This window comes from Trachurus trachurus, assembly GCF_905171665.1.
Source record: "Trachurus trachurus genome assembly, chromosome: 19".
In the NCBI taxonomy this organism is placed as follows: domain Eukaryota; kingdom Metazoa; phylum Chordata; class Actinopteri; order Carangiformes; family Carangidae; genus Trachurus; species Trachurus trachurus.
The window spans coordinates 16,514,264-16,528,113 of NC_139913.1; the positions used below are offsets into that span (position 1 = coordinate 16,514,264).

The following is a 13,850-nucleotide window of genomic DNA, read 5'->3' on the forward strand; positions in this document are numbered from 1 at the left end:
ACAAGGCCAATGTGAAACACACATATCACATGTGTTACCATGTAGAGCACATGTGTAAAACATGTGACCAAATGGGTTCACATGGGAATTGTATGTGATTCACATAAAATTGGGCCAAAACCACATGTTTCCCATGTGCAAATAACATGATTCCCATGTTCACATTTTTCACATGTGAAAAATCACATGGGAATCACATGCCAATGTGAAATATATAAATAGCTAATAAATTGTTAGCGATCTCTCATGACGACATGAAAAACATCTCTCAACATATTTCAAAGTGCAAAGATTCAAAAGTAAATCAAAAATATTAATCAAGTATAATATTATGTGCTGTCTCTTTTCTATCCATACATCCATCGTCTATGCTGCCTATCTATGCAGGGTTGCAGGGGGCTGGAGGCAACCCCAGCTGTGTGCGGGGCGAGGGCGGGGAACACCCTGAATAGGTCACCAGTCTATCACAGTGCTGACATATAGAGACGAGCAATCACACACACTCACATTTATGGGCAATTAAGAGTCTGCAATTAACCTAGTTGGCATGTCATGCAGACTGTTGGAGGAGGCTGGGGAACCTGGAGCGAACCTACACAGACACATGGAGAGCATGTAAACTCAGCACATAAAGGCTGCAGGCAAATGGAACATTGGAATGCAGAGAGCCGACAGTCTCATCTATATTTTCTGCAGTACAGTTCTTGTTGTAATTTTGGTTATATTCCTTTTTTTTATTTTTGTATGCATATTTATCGTATATTTGTCAGGTACAATGCCTCATTTTAGACTAAATCTGCTGTTGTCTTTGTGCCCGTCACATTAGTTGAGTGTTTGTATGTAATAAAAAAAAATAGTGGAAAACTATGCAGGACAGAAATGTAAAGTAGCCTACAGTAATAGCATTAACAATGTTGAAAAATTAAATTACTTGCCATGCCATGATGCATGCTGGGAAGCTTTCCTGCATGCCTACAACAGATATTCCTGCATCTTAACCTACAGTAACTGTCTTTTATGTTTTTCATGTTTCTGAGACGTTTACCCGCAAGTCACTCTGCGTCTAAATAGCTAAGACTTTCAAAGGGTTTGAGTTAACTTTGTATGTGTCTGTATGCATCTAAATATTCAAAAACAACACTTAAAACAATTTAAAGTCACATTTCTCAGACAAGCTGCGTGGAGCTGGTTGCTTCCTCGTCTTCAGCTGGGAACACAACGCCAAATGATCAAAGCGCTGAACTTCAAGCTTTACGAAACTAAAAACCTTAATCTGAAAATCACTTTGGACTCCAAACGCAAACAGAAAAGAGGATATTCTTTCTTTGAGCAACGAAATATCACTTGCCTGCCAACTGCCGCCGCGGTGTCATATTGAGATTCGACTAACAAGATGCTAGTTAGCAGATATTGTTTTAGCTGCGAGCAGACTGACAGTGAAGAGCGAGGATTACTCTGTGACATTCTTTGCTTTCATCCCCTGGCAAACAGCTCTCTCCTCTGAACTCCTTCTAACCTTATCAGTCTTTAATTTCTCCAGCGCTGCGCAGCTTAGAGAAGAACAGAGGCCGGGACGATGCAGTGAGCTGTTTAATTACAGTACTAAGGGTAGGCAAACAATGTGCAAGTGGGAGGAGGAGGGCGACGGAGGCGCTCCGAGCCTGGAGGTTGATGATGTTGATGCGTTCTTGTTGCCTTTAGTGTTTACTTGGGCGGAAGTACAAAACAATGCATATGAACCAGGAGTTGCTCAAATACCGAGTCTAACAAAGCGTAGAGAAGAGGATAAAACGCTCAGAAATAACACTGACTGTGCTGGGAGGAAAAGTATGTGCGCGGGTGCTGCTTGTGTTTGTGCTGCTCTGATAAGGCTTCAGGGAAAGGGCACATACATTAGCTAAACAATCATAGAGCATGCAAAGGGCTATTCTGGACTCAGTCTCATTAAGACGGAGACAGAGTCGATGTCTGTGTGTGTTTGTTTGTGTCCTGTGATAATCACCTATTGAATGCCACCTCTGGCTCGTTAGTCAACGCTGTCTTGTTTAAACAGGGTTTACTCGTGGCATCAAATGTGTCATCAAGACTCATCAGCATGCTAATGTTTTCTCCTGTAATATCTATTGTTCATTTGCAGGCCTGGGGTCTGGTGTCATCACTGCCCCCCACCCTGGTGCAGTTTAGACACAATCATCCGGTAGCTGTTTGTGAACTGTTGTTGTGATCAAACAAATAAAGAGCTTTTACCTCACTTTTTCCATTTGTTTCTATAGGGGAGACACTACAGGTGAATAGGGTTAATTTTAGATTTCTCTTTTTATCACTATGTAAATGAGAAAATACTGTCACCAGCCCTAAAAAAAAATAATCAAATTTTGCCATGTTTTTAGGAATAAAATGTTGTATAAATCAGGCTTTGAATGATATAACAAACCCCTCTGTAAAAACCTTCAGGATATAGACAGGAAGGTTTGGTGTCTCTAAGTGCTGCTGTAGTGGAGATTTCTAGCTCAAGAGTACCTCGAAAGACCTTTAAAGACTTGTACTGTAAAATTAATGTAAATCTTACTTTTATGATTGGTTGCGGATACGGAGGAAATGTCGATTTCTTGTAATAATTGTTCAGGAGAGAGAGCTTTACAGTGATACCTGACATGACATGGGTCAGACAACAGGCACAGCACAGTATCATGCTAACTTTTGGTAAATTTAGGAGAAGTGATGGTAGAAGACAAAATGAAGTAAAATAACCACCCAGATGTGGATTTTCTACCATTTCTTTCGACTTTTCTGAAAGAAGACATGTTGAGGAAGAAAAATAGCCCAAGATCTCAAAATTGATCAGTGCATGAAAAAACAGTGTTTTTGCCTGTAGTGTCTCGTCTTAATAGCCTTCTGTTTCACTGTTCCACATCACTGCTGCTGTACCAGACCAATGACCTCTATGATCACATCCCCTTAGCCAATCAGGATCTAGTTGGTGTGCTATGTAGACTATTGCACTTCTGTCATTTTAGACCCAGTGTGATGCAGCCAGCCATATCACGACCGTGACTTGTGGGATGTCTCAACTGAAAATTTCCACCAGCCACATACTGGACCACCAGTAATGTTTAGACTCCTAATTCAGTCCTCTCCACTCTGCGATTACACACCATTGACGTAAAGCTTCCTCCTTAAGCAGAGTCTTTAGATGTTGCTAACCTCAATAATTATTCTTACACAGCCCATAACTGATCTTTCCCTGTTGAATCCAAGTCTCCTGACAAGTTTGGTGATTAAAAGCTAATGTGTCCAGTTGAGGTCATTCGCTGCAGGTTCAGAAGACAGATTTTTAAAAGCTGTAATTAATGGAGGCAGCAGAGGGTGATATATTCTGAATTTAAGTCTAATGTATGAGTCAAGTCTCAAAATTGCCCATGATGCATTTAAGAGTATTTTATCAGACCCTCCCTGCCTGTCTGAGAGTCTCCATGCTCTGTACCTTACTTTTCCAACTATAGCGTATGGGTGGTTTTCCACTCTAACTCCAGCTGGTCTTGGCAATAACCAATTGTTTATATATCCACCAACCCAGGCACTTTGGCAGCTGAGCGGCCATCATCCTGAGGTCCCTTCCTTTTTCCAAAAACGTGTTTTTTCTTCACCAAAATAGTGTTTGCTGAATGTGGCATGTAGCCTGAGGACACGACAGGTTATTTCCCTTCTCTGTGTATAACAATGGCACCTTAAGTGCTGCAAACACAGGGCAGAAGAATTCAGTTTCAGCATATTAAAGTCAGTATTTCTAGGTTTCAGTGCCTTGAGGCCTGAAACCAAAACCCATTAAGGCAGCATTTCGCTACTATTTGCATATTGTAGCAGCTGAATGGAGGTTACAAAAGTAGCAATTGCTGACAATATATTCTAAATGTTAAAGTTTGCAGTTATTTAATACTTAGAAGAAACACTGTTTGCTTTGAAGAGATAGAAAAAAAATAGCACTTTGTGTTTCTCAACAATTAAGCAATCTCATGTACTAGATACTGTACATGCATACCCATTGAACCTCACCCTATCACCATATCTGTGCTATGAACACTGTCCAATAAAAGATTATTTCCCTCCAGGGAGGAGGAATCCCCCTCTGTCTAGCCGCCTCCTTTGAATATTAAGACCCACACAGACCCCGTGTCCCAAGTTGTCATGTCTGCATTGATGTAGCCAATAACAAGCCTGGTTACAAGGTCCCAGCGGGGCCAGTGCTAGGACGTGAGGATGATAGCCAATCAGGTGGCAGACGGTGGGAGGTGATGTGGTGGTGACATGGGCTGGGATTTTTGGTTTTGTTGGCAGTGGATGGATGAAGCCTGCAAAATGTATCTGTCACTTCCACTAGCAGGGCTGCCATGTTAATGCATCAATCACTGCCAGAGCCCAGGACATGGACACCGGCCCAGTGTTCATTAATGCGAGTCTGAGGGTGTGTATGTGTTTCAGGATGAGCTCCAGCCCTCAGGTCCAACGCAGACTCAAGGTAAGAGGTAACACAGAGAGAGAGAGAAAAGAGCAACATGGCGCTGCAGAGGGATTCGAGTACTAACAGTTTATACGTCTGCTGATCCCAGTTCAGATGGCTTGCATTTTTGGCAGCAGTGGACGGGGATCAACATGTAACTCAGCTAAGAGGCTCTGCATGGAAAGTTTCTGCCACCTTGGGCTGACAGTCTGAGTGAACTCTGCTGACCTGTGAGTGCACGCTGATAATGTCTGAATTAATATTTAATCTGTAGAGTATCAGCCGAGGTGCTCAGCGCTGTCTCGTCTATATCTTCTGCAGCAGTGGCAAGAAAAAGAATGACCTCCATATATGAATACATTTATCCCAAACCGGGGGTCAAATCTTTATGCGAGCTACATTTTTTAACAAGCACAATCTATTTTAACCAATACAAACAGTTTTTTTTTCAAAATGTCATTTAAACATTCATAGTGTAGGGTAGAATAGAGAATAGAGGTGTGGATTAGAGCTATTACCTGCTTCCTTGTCTGTAAACATTGAGACAAACTGTTTGTAAAAATGGGCTATACAAATAAAATTGCCTTGCCTTGCCTATCTCTACACTTGATCCAGATGTTTAAAGGGATAGTTCAACATTTTGGCAAATTGGCCCATTGCTATAATCCCTATCGTTTTAGGAGTGGGTTTGTTACCTTTAATTGTCGGTGCAAGCTATTTTTAGAACGGCGGAGCAGAGCCGCGAGCTGCTCAGAGCTACGCTATGGAGGCTAATGGGATTTCTTGGTTTCACGCATCAAATACACAATCCAACAACTCCAAAACGCTCTCGTGGACAAGTTGTGACCTGCACATTCACCACACTATGAGATAATAACGGAACGTTACGAGAAAAGAGTTGTTTTCGAGACAAATGCAGAGACTGCTTGCCGAAAAACTGCCCCCGACGGGAACGCGCATCAGCGGTTTTGCATGAAATTACTATAGGGATTATGGCAATGGTCCAATTTGCCAAAATGTTGAACTATTCCTTTAAGACAATGACAGGCCCATATCCATAACCTTTATTTCTAAAATCCTCAAAAAAAAAGTTGTCATACGATTATTTAGATCTAGAATGAATTGTTTGAAGATTCCGTCACAGCAAAAACAGAACTGGGTAAACTACCCTCTAGTTACTGACCTTCTCATGACCTCGTCTCTTCTCAAAGAGAAAAAAAAAACACCTTGGTCAGAGGTATAAATCTGGTCTAACATGTAGGAGATAAATTCTCTCAGAACTGGAGCTCCTGTATAATCAAATTCAATTAAGTGTGCCTTAAAATAGCCGAGCTCCACAACAAACATCTCCACCCAGAGCTATGATGAACGCTGAAAGCTTCTCCACAGGACTTGATTAGACAGCTCAAGTGATGAAGGGGAAGCTGAAGAGGGGAGACAGATATCAGCCACCACCAAATGCACGGAGACCCCCCCCCCTCCAGCCATCCACCCATCCCCACCCCCGTCATCCACCCCACACACACCCACCTCCCTGCGGGGTGAGAACCAGACCAAATCATCCGCACATTAATGCGCTATTAGGCCAGTGATTAGGATGAGGGATGGTTGGATGTCTAACGAGCGAGTCATTGTGCATGTCAGTGTGTCTCTCTCCGGGTGTGTGGGTGTGTGTCCTAATGAGCACTGGTGGACCCCTGCCACTGCTTTGATTGACAAGTAGCTGGGAGGTTTGTGTCATCAGCAGAGGGATGGCAGAGGTGGGAAGGTGGCTGATGTCACACTCAAACCCCAACATGGGTACCCAACATACACACACAAGTAATCACCACTGGACAGTTATTAATTACATAATTGGGGTCTGTATTTCACTGTAACTATATTGCAGGGGTGGACTGAAGGTAAGAATGAATGGACAGCTGGGTGGGTGTAAATAAATGTATTATCTATCTGCACGTTGGATATTTAAACAGTGCTGATTAAACTCTAATGGGGACTAATGGGAGGAAAGGGGAGATGGATCTGGAGGGTTTTTGGGGGTTAGGATAAAGTGTGTGTTTGTGTGTGTGTATGTGTAAGTGTGCTGAGGAGGGTGGGAGATTACAGATGGCAGCCACTCAGAGATGTGTGTTTTTTATCGTAATAAACAAGTGTGATAGAGTGTGTGTGTGCAGCTATAAACTACTGTGCCTTAATAAAACGTGATGAGTTGGAAAATTGCATATAAGTCTGTGTGGCTGGGGGAAGCCAAAACACAACACACACTGTTGTGCGTGCCAATGCAGCACACTGGATCAGATCGTCCCTGACCTACATTCCTCTGCTGTGTAGGGATTCACTCCACCTGCATGAACACCAATTACAGTAAGTAGCATAACAGAGGAGTGGAGGTCACCTACATTATAAACCATCAGAGGTGTAAGTAATGAGACACATTTTCCCCTGACACTGCTACACAGTTGTGTTTTACTTCTCTACCTTTGAAACTGAAACTGAAAAACAAAAAAGGACAGGAGCCAAATCAACTGGTGATTAGGTGCACCACCCAGCGACCACAGCAAGTGTCCCAAATCAAACGCAACCTTCCATGTTTGCATGGCGAACTGGTGCATGCTGCGTCGGGCTAAGCACTGAATGCTAAACCAGTGAGTGACAGTGGAGCCTTCAGCCGTGGCTTCTATGTTCACTTCCACTGTCAGTGAGGTGTACTGTGCACCACCTCTCTGTTGTTTTTGATGATCCATATTGTGACTGCAGAGCCCAGTCAAATCAGTGTTTGAAAACAAAAGAGCCGTTTCATCAATAATGTTATGAAAAACTCTGTGGACACCTACTATGGTGTTGTAATTATCAGCTGTATGCACAGTGCAAAGTGCCTGACAGGAATTTATAGTTGCTCCTGTGTGGTTCATTTACACCTGCATACTGTATGTGTGGAAACTCAGAGATGTGTTTTAATTGAATTCTTTTCAGATATCATTATTATCACTGTGTAACATTTCTACCCAACCTCATGCTCTGTTTCTGTCTTCATCTTTTTGGCATTTATTGTGATAGGACGGTAGAGAGACGACGAAGAGGTGGCCGGTCGTACAATCTTGTACTGGGGATGATCTTACTGAACTATTTCATTTGGAGACTTCAATCTCTTCTATTGTGAGGTGTTACAGCTAACAATAGGCCTATAAAGTACAGTGTATATGAATTACAAGTGCTAAGCCTACAGTAAGTCCTTAATGCAGTTGCAGGATCCTTTGCTGCAGGTGATTCCTTTTCTCTTCCCTGACTGCTTCTACTATCACTATGAAATAAAACAGAAATGCCAAAAAAAAAAAAAAAAACTTTTAAATACAGAGTAGCTGACCCACTAGCTGCAGCCAGTGACAGCAGTACATGTTTCTCAGCGAGTGTGATGTAGTACTACATGTACTAGTTCTCCACGGAGCACAACAAGAGCCAGTGTCACCAGCTGCAGGGGAAGACAGGCGAGACGTCCCCGCCTCAGGGAAACCAGGGAAACCTGAGGCTGGAAGGGGCGGGGCTAGCTGGTCAGCAGAGACCGAACTTTCACATCACAGCACTTCCTGTAGCACCTCATAAATAAGTAAGAAAACCAAACGAATCCTCCATAGGAACCAAGCAAAAAATGTTACTCAGATTGAAAACAGAAGAAAACATTGTAGGTGAAGATGAGCAACGAGCAGACAAACATCTGGAAGAAACACTGAAGAGTAGGAAGATTTTTTTATGATCTTTGTGCCAGAGTTCTTAATTTGTAGGTTTATCTTGGAAAATGTATTTTAATCAACAGTGCACGTGTCCTTGACTTTCTATTTACCCTCTGCTACTGAGCCTGAGTAAAGGAAGATATTAATTGTTGGTCACGGTAATAAGTTATGAAACGTCCGTTTGTAGATGAATATTTCAAATTAATGTACACTGACTTGACTTCTGTTAGATTTTTCTTTCAAGCCAAGTAATAATTTCAGCTCAGATGTCGGTTTGATGTCTATGACCACAGTGGGAATACAAGAAAACAGACATCAATGGAGCCTTTTGGCATTAATTGAGGACTACATTTGTCATACATCGTTAAATCTTGTGTATTTAACCGTTTTGTGATTTCAGCATTTCAAACTAATTGAAAATCCATTCATGAATTTTAAAGAAATCATAAAGGAATGGCTTGACACATTAATTTTCCTTCATTATGTGAAAATATGGACACCACTCTCATCTTGGAACATGGATATATAGCTAGAGCCAGCAGCCACTTAGCTTAACTCGGGCATAAAGGGGAAACAGCTGCCTCTAGCTTATTAGTGAACAGTGATGGAAGTGATATCGATCTCAATATCTCACTCTCAACTGGAAAACTATAAGTCCAATTATTCATATATCTAATTTAAAGTCAATCCAATGGATTTCAAATGCTACAGGGCTGCTTTTTCTTTTGACACTTCAAATATTTTATTTTCCCTTGGCAGTATAATCCCGTTGGTCTGTCTGCTGTCCTTTTTCAGGTGTTGAACAGGTCACTCTAAGGTGATATCAGGACTTGATCAGATGTGAATCTTGGGTGTCAGAATCTTCTATTCCCTGTGAATAGTTCATACATCTGAGCCTCACACACTCCAGAGTTCTCACCCCAAACTTGCACAGATACCATCTGATTTCTTTGAGAATTATTTACAGTGGTCTAAATCTATGGCCAGACTAAAAGTTCTACACGGCCTGGCTTTGGTTTTTAGATCAAAAGGCTGCAGACTGAGCCAAAAAGTGTTTGGATGTGAGAGCAGGATTGTCCTCTAATATCCTGAGTCTGGTTACAGGGCTGAAGTATGAGGAGCAGTAGTAGCTCCCACTCTGACTCACTTGGCACTCGGTTGATGGCTCTCAGTGGCCTCAGCACCCGCACCGTCCTCACCGCTGAAAAACTGACGTTCTGCAGGTTGAGAGAGTACTCCAACATCCTGAGAGAGAGAGAGAGAGAGAGAGAGAGAATAATGTTAAAACAACAAAACTAATATTTTCTGCCACAGGTCAAATACAGAACCTGCTTCATGTAAAGAAAAGACACAATTAACCAGTTCAATTATGTATTGCGTGTATTACATGCTCTCTCACTCTTTCTGGGCAAGTGGCAATTAATCCCATAATAACCTGAATCACATCGACACTCCTGCCTTTAGAGACCACTGCAATGCATGTGTTCTGGCAAACAGCATGCTTTCATTCCAGAGCGAACTGGACTGCAACTCCAGGACCAGAAAGTTAGAAAAACACCACACGCACACACAACGCAGTGCATGTGTTTGTGCTTGTATGCGGAGCATGGCATGCACGCAATGTTTGTGCGCCTGACAAACACATGCACCCCCCCCCGCGCTATCAACCTTCAAAGGTTGGAGAGGACAGGCATATGTGCATCCCCTCCCGAGACATCAAGGGTGGGTGAATCACTTGTCATTGAGCGGAGGATGTGGCATCATGGTACATAAAGAGAGCAGCATCAGATCAGTCTTCCCCTGTAACCTTGAGGCAGCGTGAGCTCCTAACAGCCTCTCCAGCAGCGCTTCAGAGGCGCTGGGATGGGAGGTTAGAAGGACGGCGCTAAGAGGAGAGAGCAGGACCGAGGAATGCTTGAAAAAACGTTTTTCTTGTTTTTTGATCGGTGTTTATCGTCTCCTCTTCTCACACTTGCGCTCTCTCTCTCTCTCTCTCGTGTGTATGCGTATGCGTACGTGTGCTTGTGCTTGTGTGTGTGTCGAGCAGATGCTGAGCACATGTGCAGGGGCATGCAGATGAAGGAATTCCCTACTCGCAACGACTCCAAGTCTGTCTGTCTGACAAATTTGCAACACATGTTGGACAGTACGTGTGTGTGTGCACAAGCCTGTTGATCACCTGGGGTGCAAGAAGCTCATTTAATGAGTGTATGAATGTCTATGTCCCAGTACAGTATCAGCCATTTCTGTTTAGTTAGACTAAATGAATACCGAGATAGATACACAATGGAGGAATTAGAGATGGGTGACATTGGCAGAGACCCATGGGGCAATGGGGCATCTTGCTGGCGGCAGTAGGGGTGCTCACAATAACAAATATATAATTACTGATGTATTATTAATAATACATTTGCATTTTGTTTTGATTTATTTGCACATCATGATAATTACATCATATCACCACAGGTCAGGGTGGGCGCCTTCTGACTTCTGCCCGTTGTCTCCTCTCTCACTCTCAGATACTGAGGGAGATGGGGAGGAGGAGGAGGAGGGGGGGGGGGGGGGGGTAGTTTCATCATGCACTGGAGTGGCTGAATCTATTAAATAGCACATGTCTGTCTCCATTAATAAAATCAGTCACACTATGAAAAGCTGCCAAGTAGGAATTCTTTCACACTACTGTGAACCTCGATCTGTACTTTCACACACACACACTGATTTTTTTTTCGAGGTTTTGTGAGTTCATTAAGAATAATAAACACCACCCATGTGTTTGAAGTAGTTTGAAGGAAAAGTTAGGTTCTTTTAAGAGCAAAGGAATGGAGGGTTTGTGCAATTTAGTAATTTGTCTGTTGTTACTTTAGTTTGGTATTTCTGATTATGTGTGATTATTATGTGATTGGTATTTATTTTGTGTTTTATTCTATTTGTGAAGTTTTGGTGTTGTGGTTATGATCAGTTATTTGAAGTGACAGTTTGTGGGGGGGGGGGGGGGGGTTGCCCAAGGTACCATAAAAGCTACCACCACCCCTGGGAATACACATTCTCTTTCATACACATACAAACTACATTCAACACTAACACCTAGCACTGACAGATGGCCTGCAAAGTAGAGACAGAAGGTAAATGGGTAAACAGTTACCACAACACTAGAGAGCTGCCCTTCTCTCACCAGTGGAGAGGGCTAACACTGTAATCCAGCCCCTGGGAACAGGTACATCACATCAGCAGCTGTGTAACGGCTGCCATGGAAATTCAAGTCTAAAGAAATCAACTGGTATTTTTTTTAAGGAAGAGTAAAATACTGCCTTAAGGGCACAGAAGAGAACTGACACAGATTAGATTCCCAGTCAGTCAACTATCAGTCCCATTATAAATTCTAAGGGACATATCACATACACAAGAAATCAAAACTCCACAGACATAAGATTTCAGGGTTAATTAGTAAAGAGTGAGCCTGTGAAAAACAGATTTATATCTATATTTGTATATCTGTGTGTCTTCACTGTGCTTAAGTAATCTAGATACCATACAATTGTTAATTGATAAACATGATTTATTTCTTTACTTCTGTAAGAATGCAAATAAGCACATTTCTCAAACAAGGTCAACATAACAAACCCTTCCAGACAGAAAATGTCAGACTGAATAATGAAATGAAAACAAAATTCCATTTCAATCTGATTATCAGGCTATAGAAGATATAGAATACTCATTAAATTCAGCGTAATTTCAGGTCTGCGTGGTGCAGACCCTATGGGAAATTTATAGGAACATTATCAGGACACCAATGGGAAAACTCATGTTTGAGTGCCACAGCCACGCTATAAATCCCCAGAGTAATGTAATACAAATATTAGGGTAATTTTTCATCAGACAGGGTCACATAAACAAACTTAAAAGCAGATGATGAATGATGTCTGTTGAAAAATAGTCCATGCAAAAACACTTGCTGCCCTTGATGAGAGCCAGATGAATGTTGGTGTGCTCAGTGAAAACTGACCCATCTCCCCTCATCTGGAATGAAGAAACAGCCGAGGAGAAATGGAGTGTATCAAACAAACGATGGAAACGACAGGAAGTCGTGCGCTGATTTCGTCAGAGTCCGTGCCAGTGTTGATGTTGCTGATACAGGGGAGGGCAGCGGGAGGAGGAGGACGAAAATGAGAAGCAGCAGAGGACGAGGGGAGGCCCAACCTTCGGGGGAGTTTGCGTGAGGAGAATTCCCAAACTAAAGCATGCAAAGCCAATCCACACACGGTGCTGGAGTCGCGTGTAGACGCCTTCGCTTCGTAGCCCGTCCTCTGTTATCGCAGAGGGCGTGTGTTTGTGCCAAAACAGCAGGGCACATGAAGGATGGTATACATACAGCTGTCCAGCTACACCACCTCCAACACAAAGGCAACAGTAGCTTGGAACATCTCATGCACACGCGCACACGCACACACACTCTAGACGTAATGCCACCCAGAAAGACCTATAATAGGAAAACTACTCAAGACAGCTCAGGAATGTAGGACAGTGTCCAAAGCTTAACCCGTCCTGTCCTCATCTAACCTAATCTATCGGCTTGTATATATTAGTCCGTCCATCTTCTGTCTGTCTTAGTCACTCCACTCATCAGTCTTCCTGCAGCTTGTGCACAGTTGTAGAGTAGCTTCCAGCCCCACATCTGACACATGGATACAAAGGGATAGATAAATCATAGAGCAACCAAATCGCTAAATCCTGGTAAAATCAATAGTAAGACACATATAAAATGAACCTCACCAGCGTGTATCCATCATTTCCCTGCCCAGGCTTCCATTTGACAACGTTAATGAAAATCATGATGTATAGATATAGGTATACTGAAGAAAACTCAATGGAATTAACAGGTTTTCTGGAGTCTCTCCACAGGTTTCGTGATTTGGAGCTGGGATAGAAACACATGGTGAGGCAAACCAGACACATGTTTAGAGCCCCCAATTAGAAAACTGCTTCATGATGGACCTTCACATTGGTCCATTTTTCAGTGGTATCTCTAAACCCACATTAAAGCTCCTATTAAGACAATAGCACTTGCAGACCAGACCAATCTCAAACCTACAAGCAGTTACCTGATCACACAGCAGCGCAGCATCTATCAGGCTTTGTCATACAGAACCTGCCTTGCCTTTAGAAAACAGAGCAACAATCTTAGAGCTTACGCTTTGGTACTATTTGAAGTAAATGGAGCATTTGACATCATCATATTTTAATCTGGAGACTTGAGAGGTGGGTTAGCCAAGCTAAACTGGGTTTTGAATCATATCTTCATGAACACAATTTTCGTGTTTAATTCGGGGAATTCGAGCTAAGAACAGTGAGCAATGATAATAAATGTGTCAAATTAACAGACACACAACACATTTATGCCATTGTTCTTCTGTGTCCACTGCCTCCTAACACACTATCCCTGCAAATTTAACTGAACAGAAAATCTCATAGATATGTGCTCTAGATATTTACAAGCTTTTTTGTTGTTATTTCATTATCTTAATATCTCTCATCCTAATATTTCATAGTCATCTCTTCTTGTCTTCACACTTAATTTCAAATTGTGCAGTGAATAGAAAGATATGCAGGTGCAAAATGTTTTGGGG

General features: G+C 42.3%; 1 protein-coding gene across 1 annotated transcript in view; it reads right to left on the bottom strand.

Annotated features, from left to right (window-relative positions):
* The window catches only part of cacna1g (calcium channel, voltage-dependent, T type, alpha 1G subunit), a gene marked incomplete at both ends in the record, with an annotated part of 226,149 nt that overhangs the window by 106,861 nt on the left and 105,438 nt on the right, over nucleotides 1-13,850 (bottom strand). The window contains one exon of the mRNA XM_083994227.1: nucleotides 9,374-9,471. Within this exon, the coding sequence (XP_083850353.1) occupies nucleotides 9,374-9,471 (98 nt within the window). The remainder of the gene's footprint in view (nucleotides 1-9,373; nucleotides 9,472-13,850) is intronic.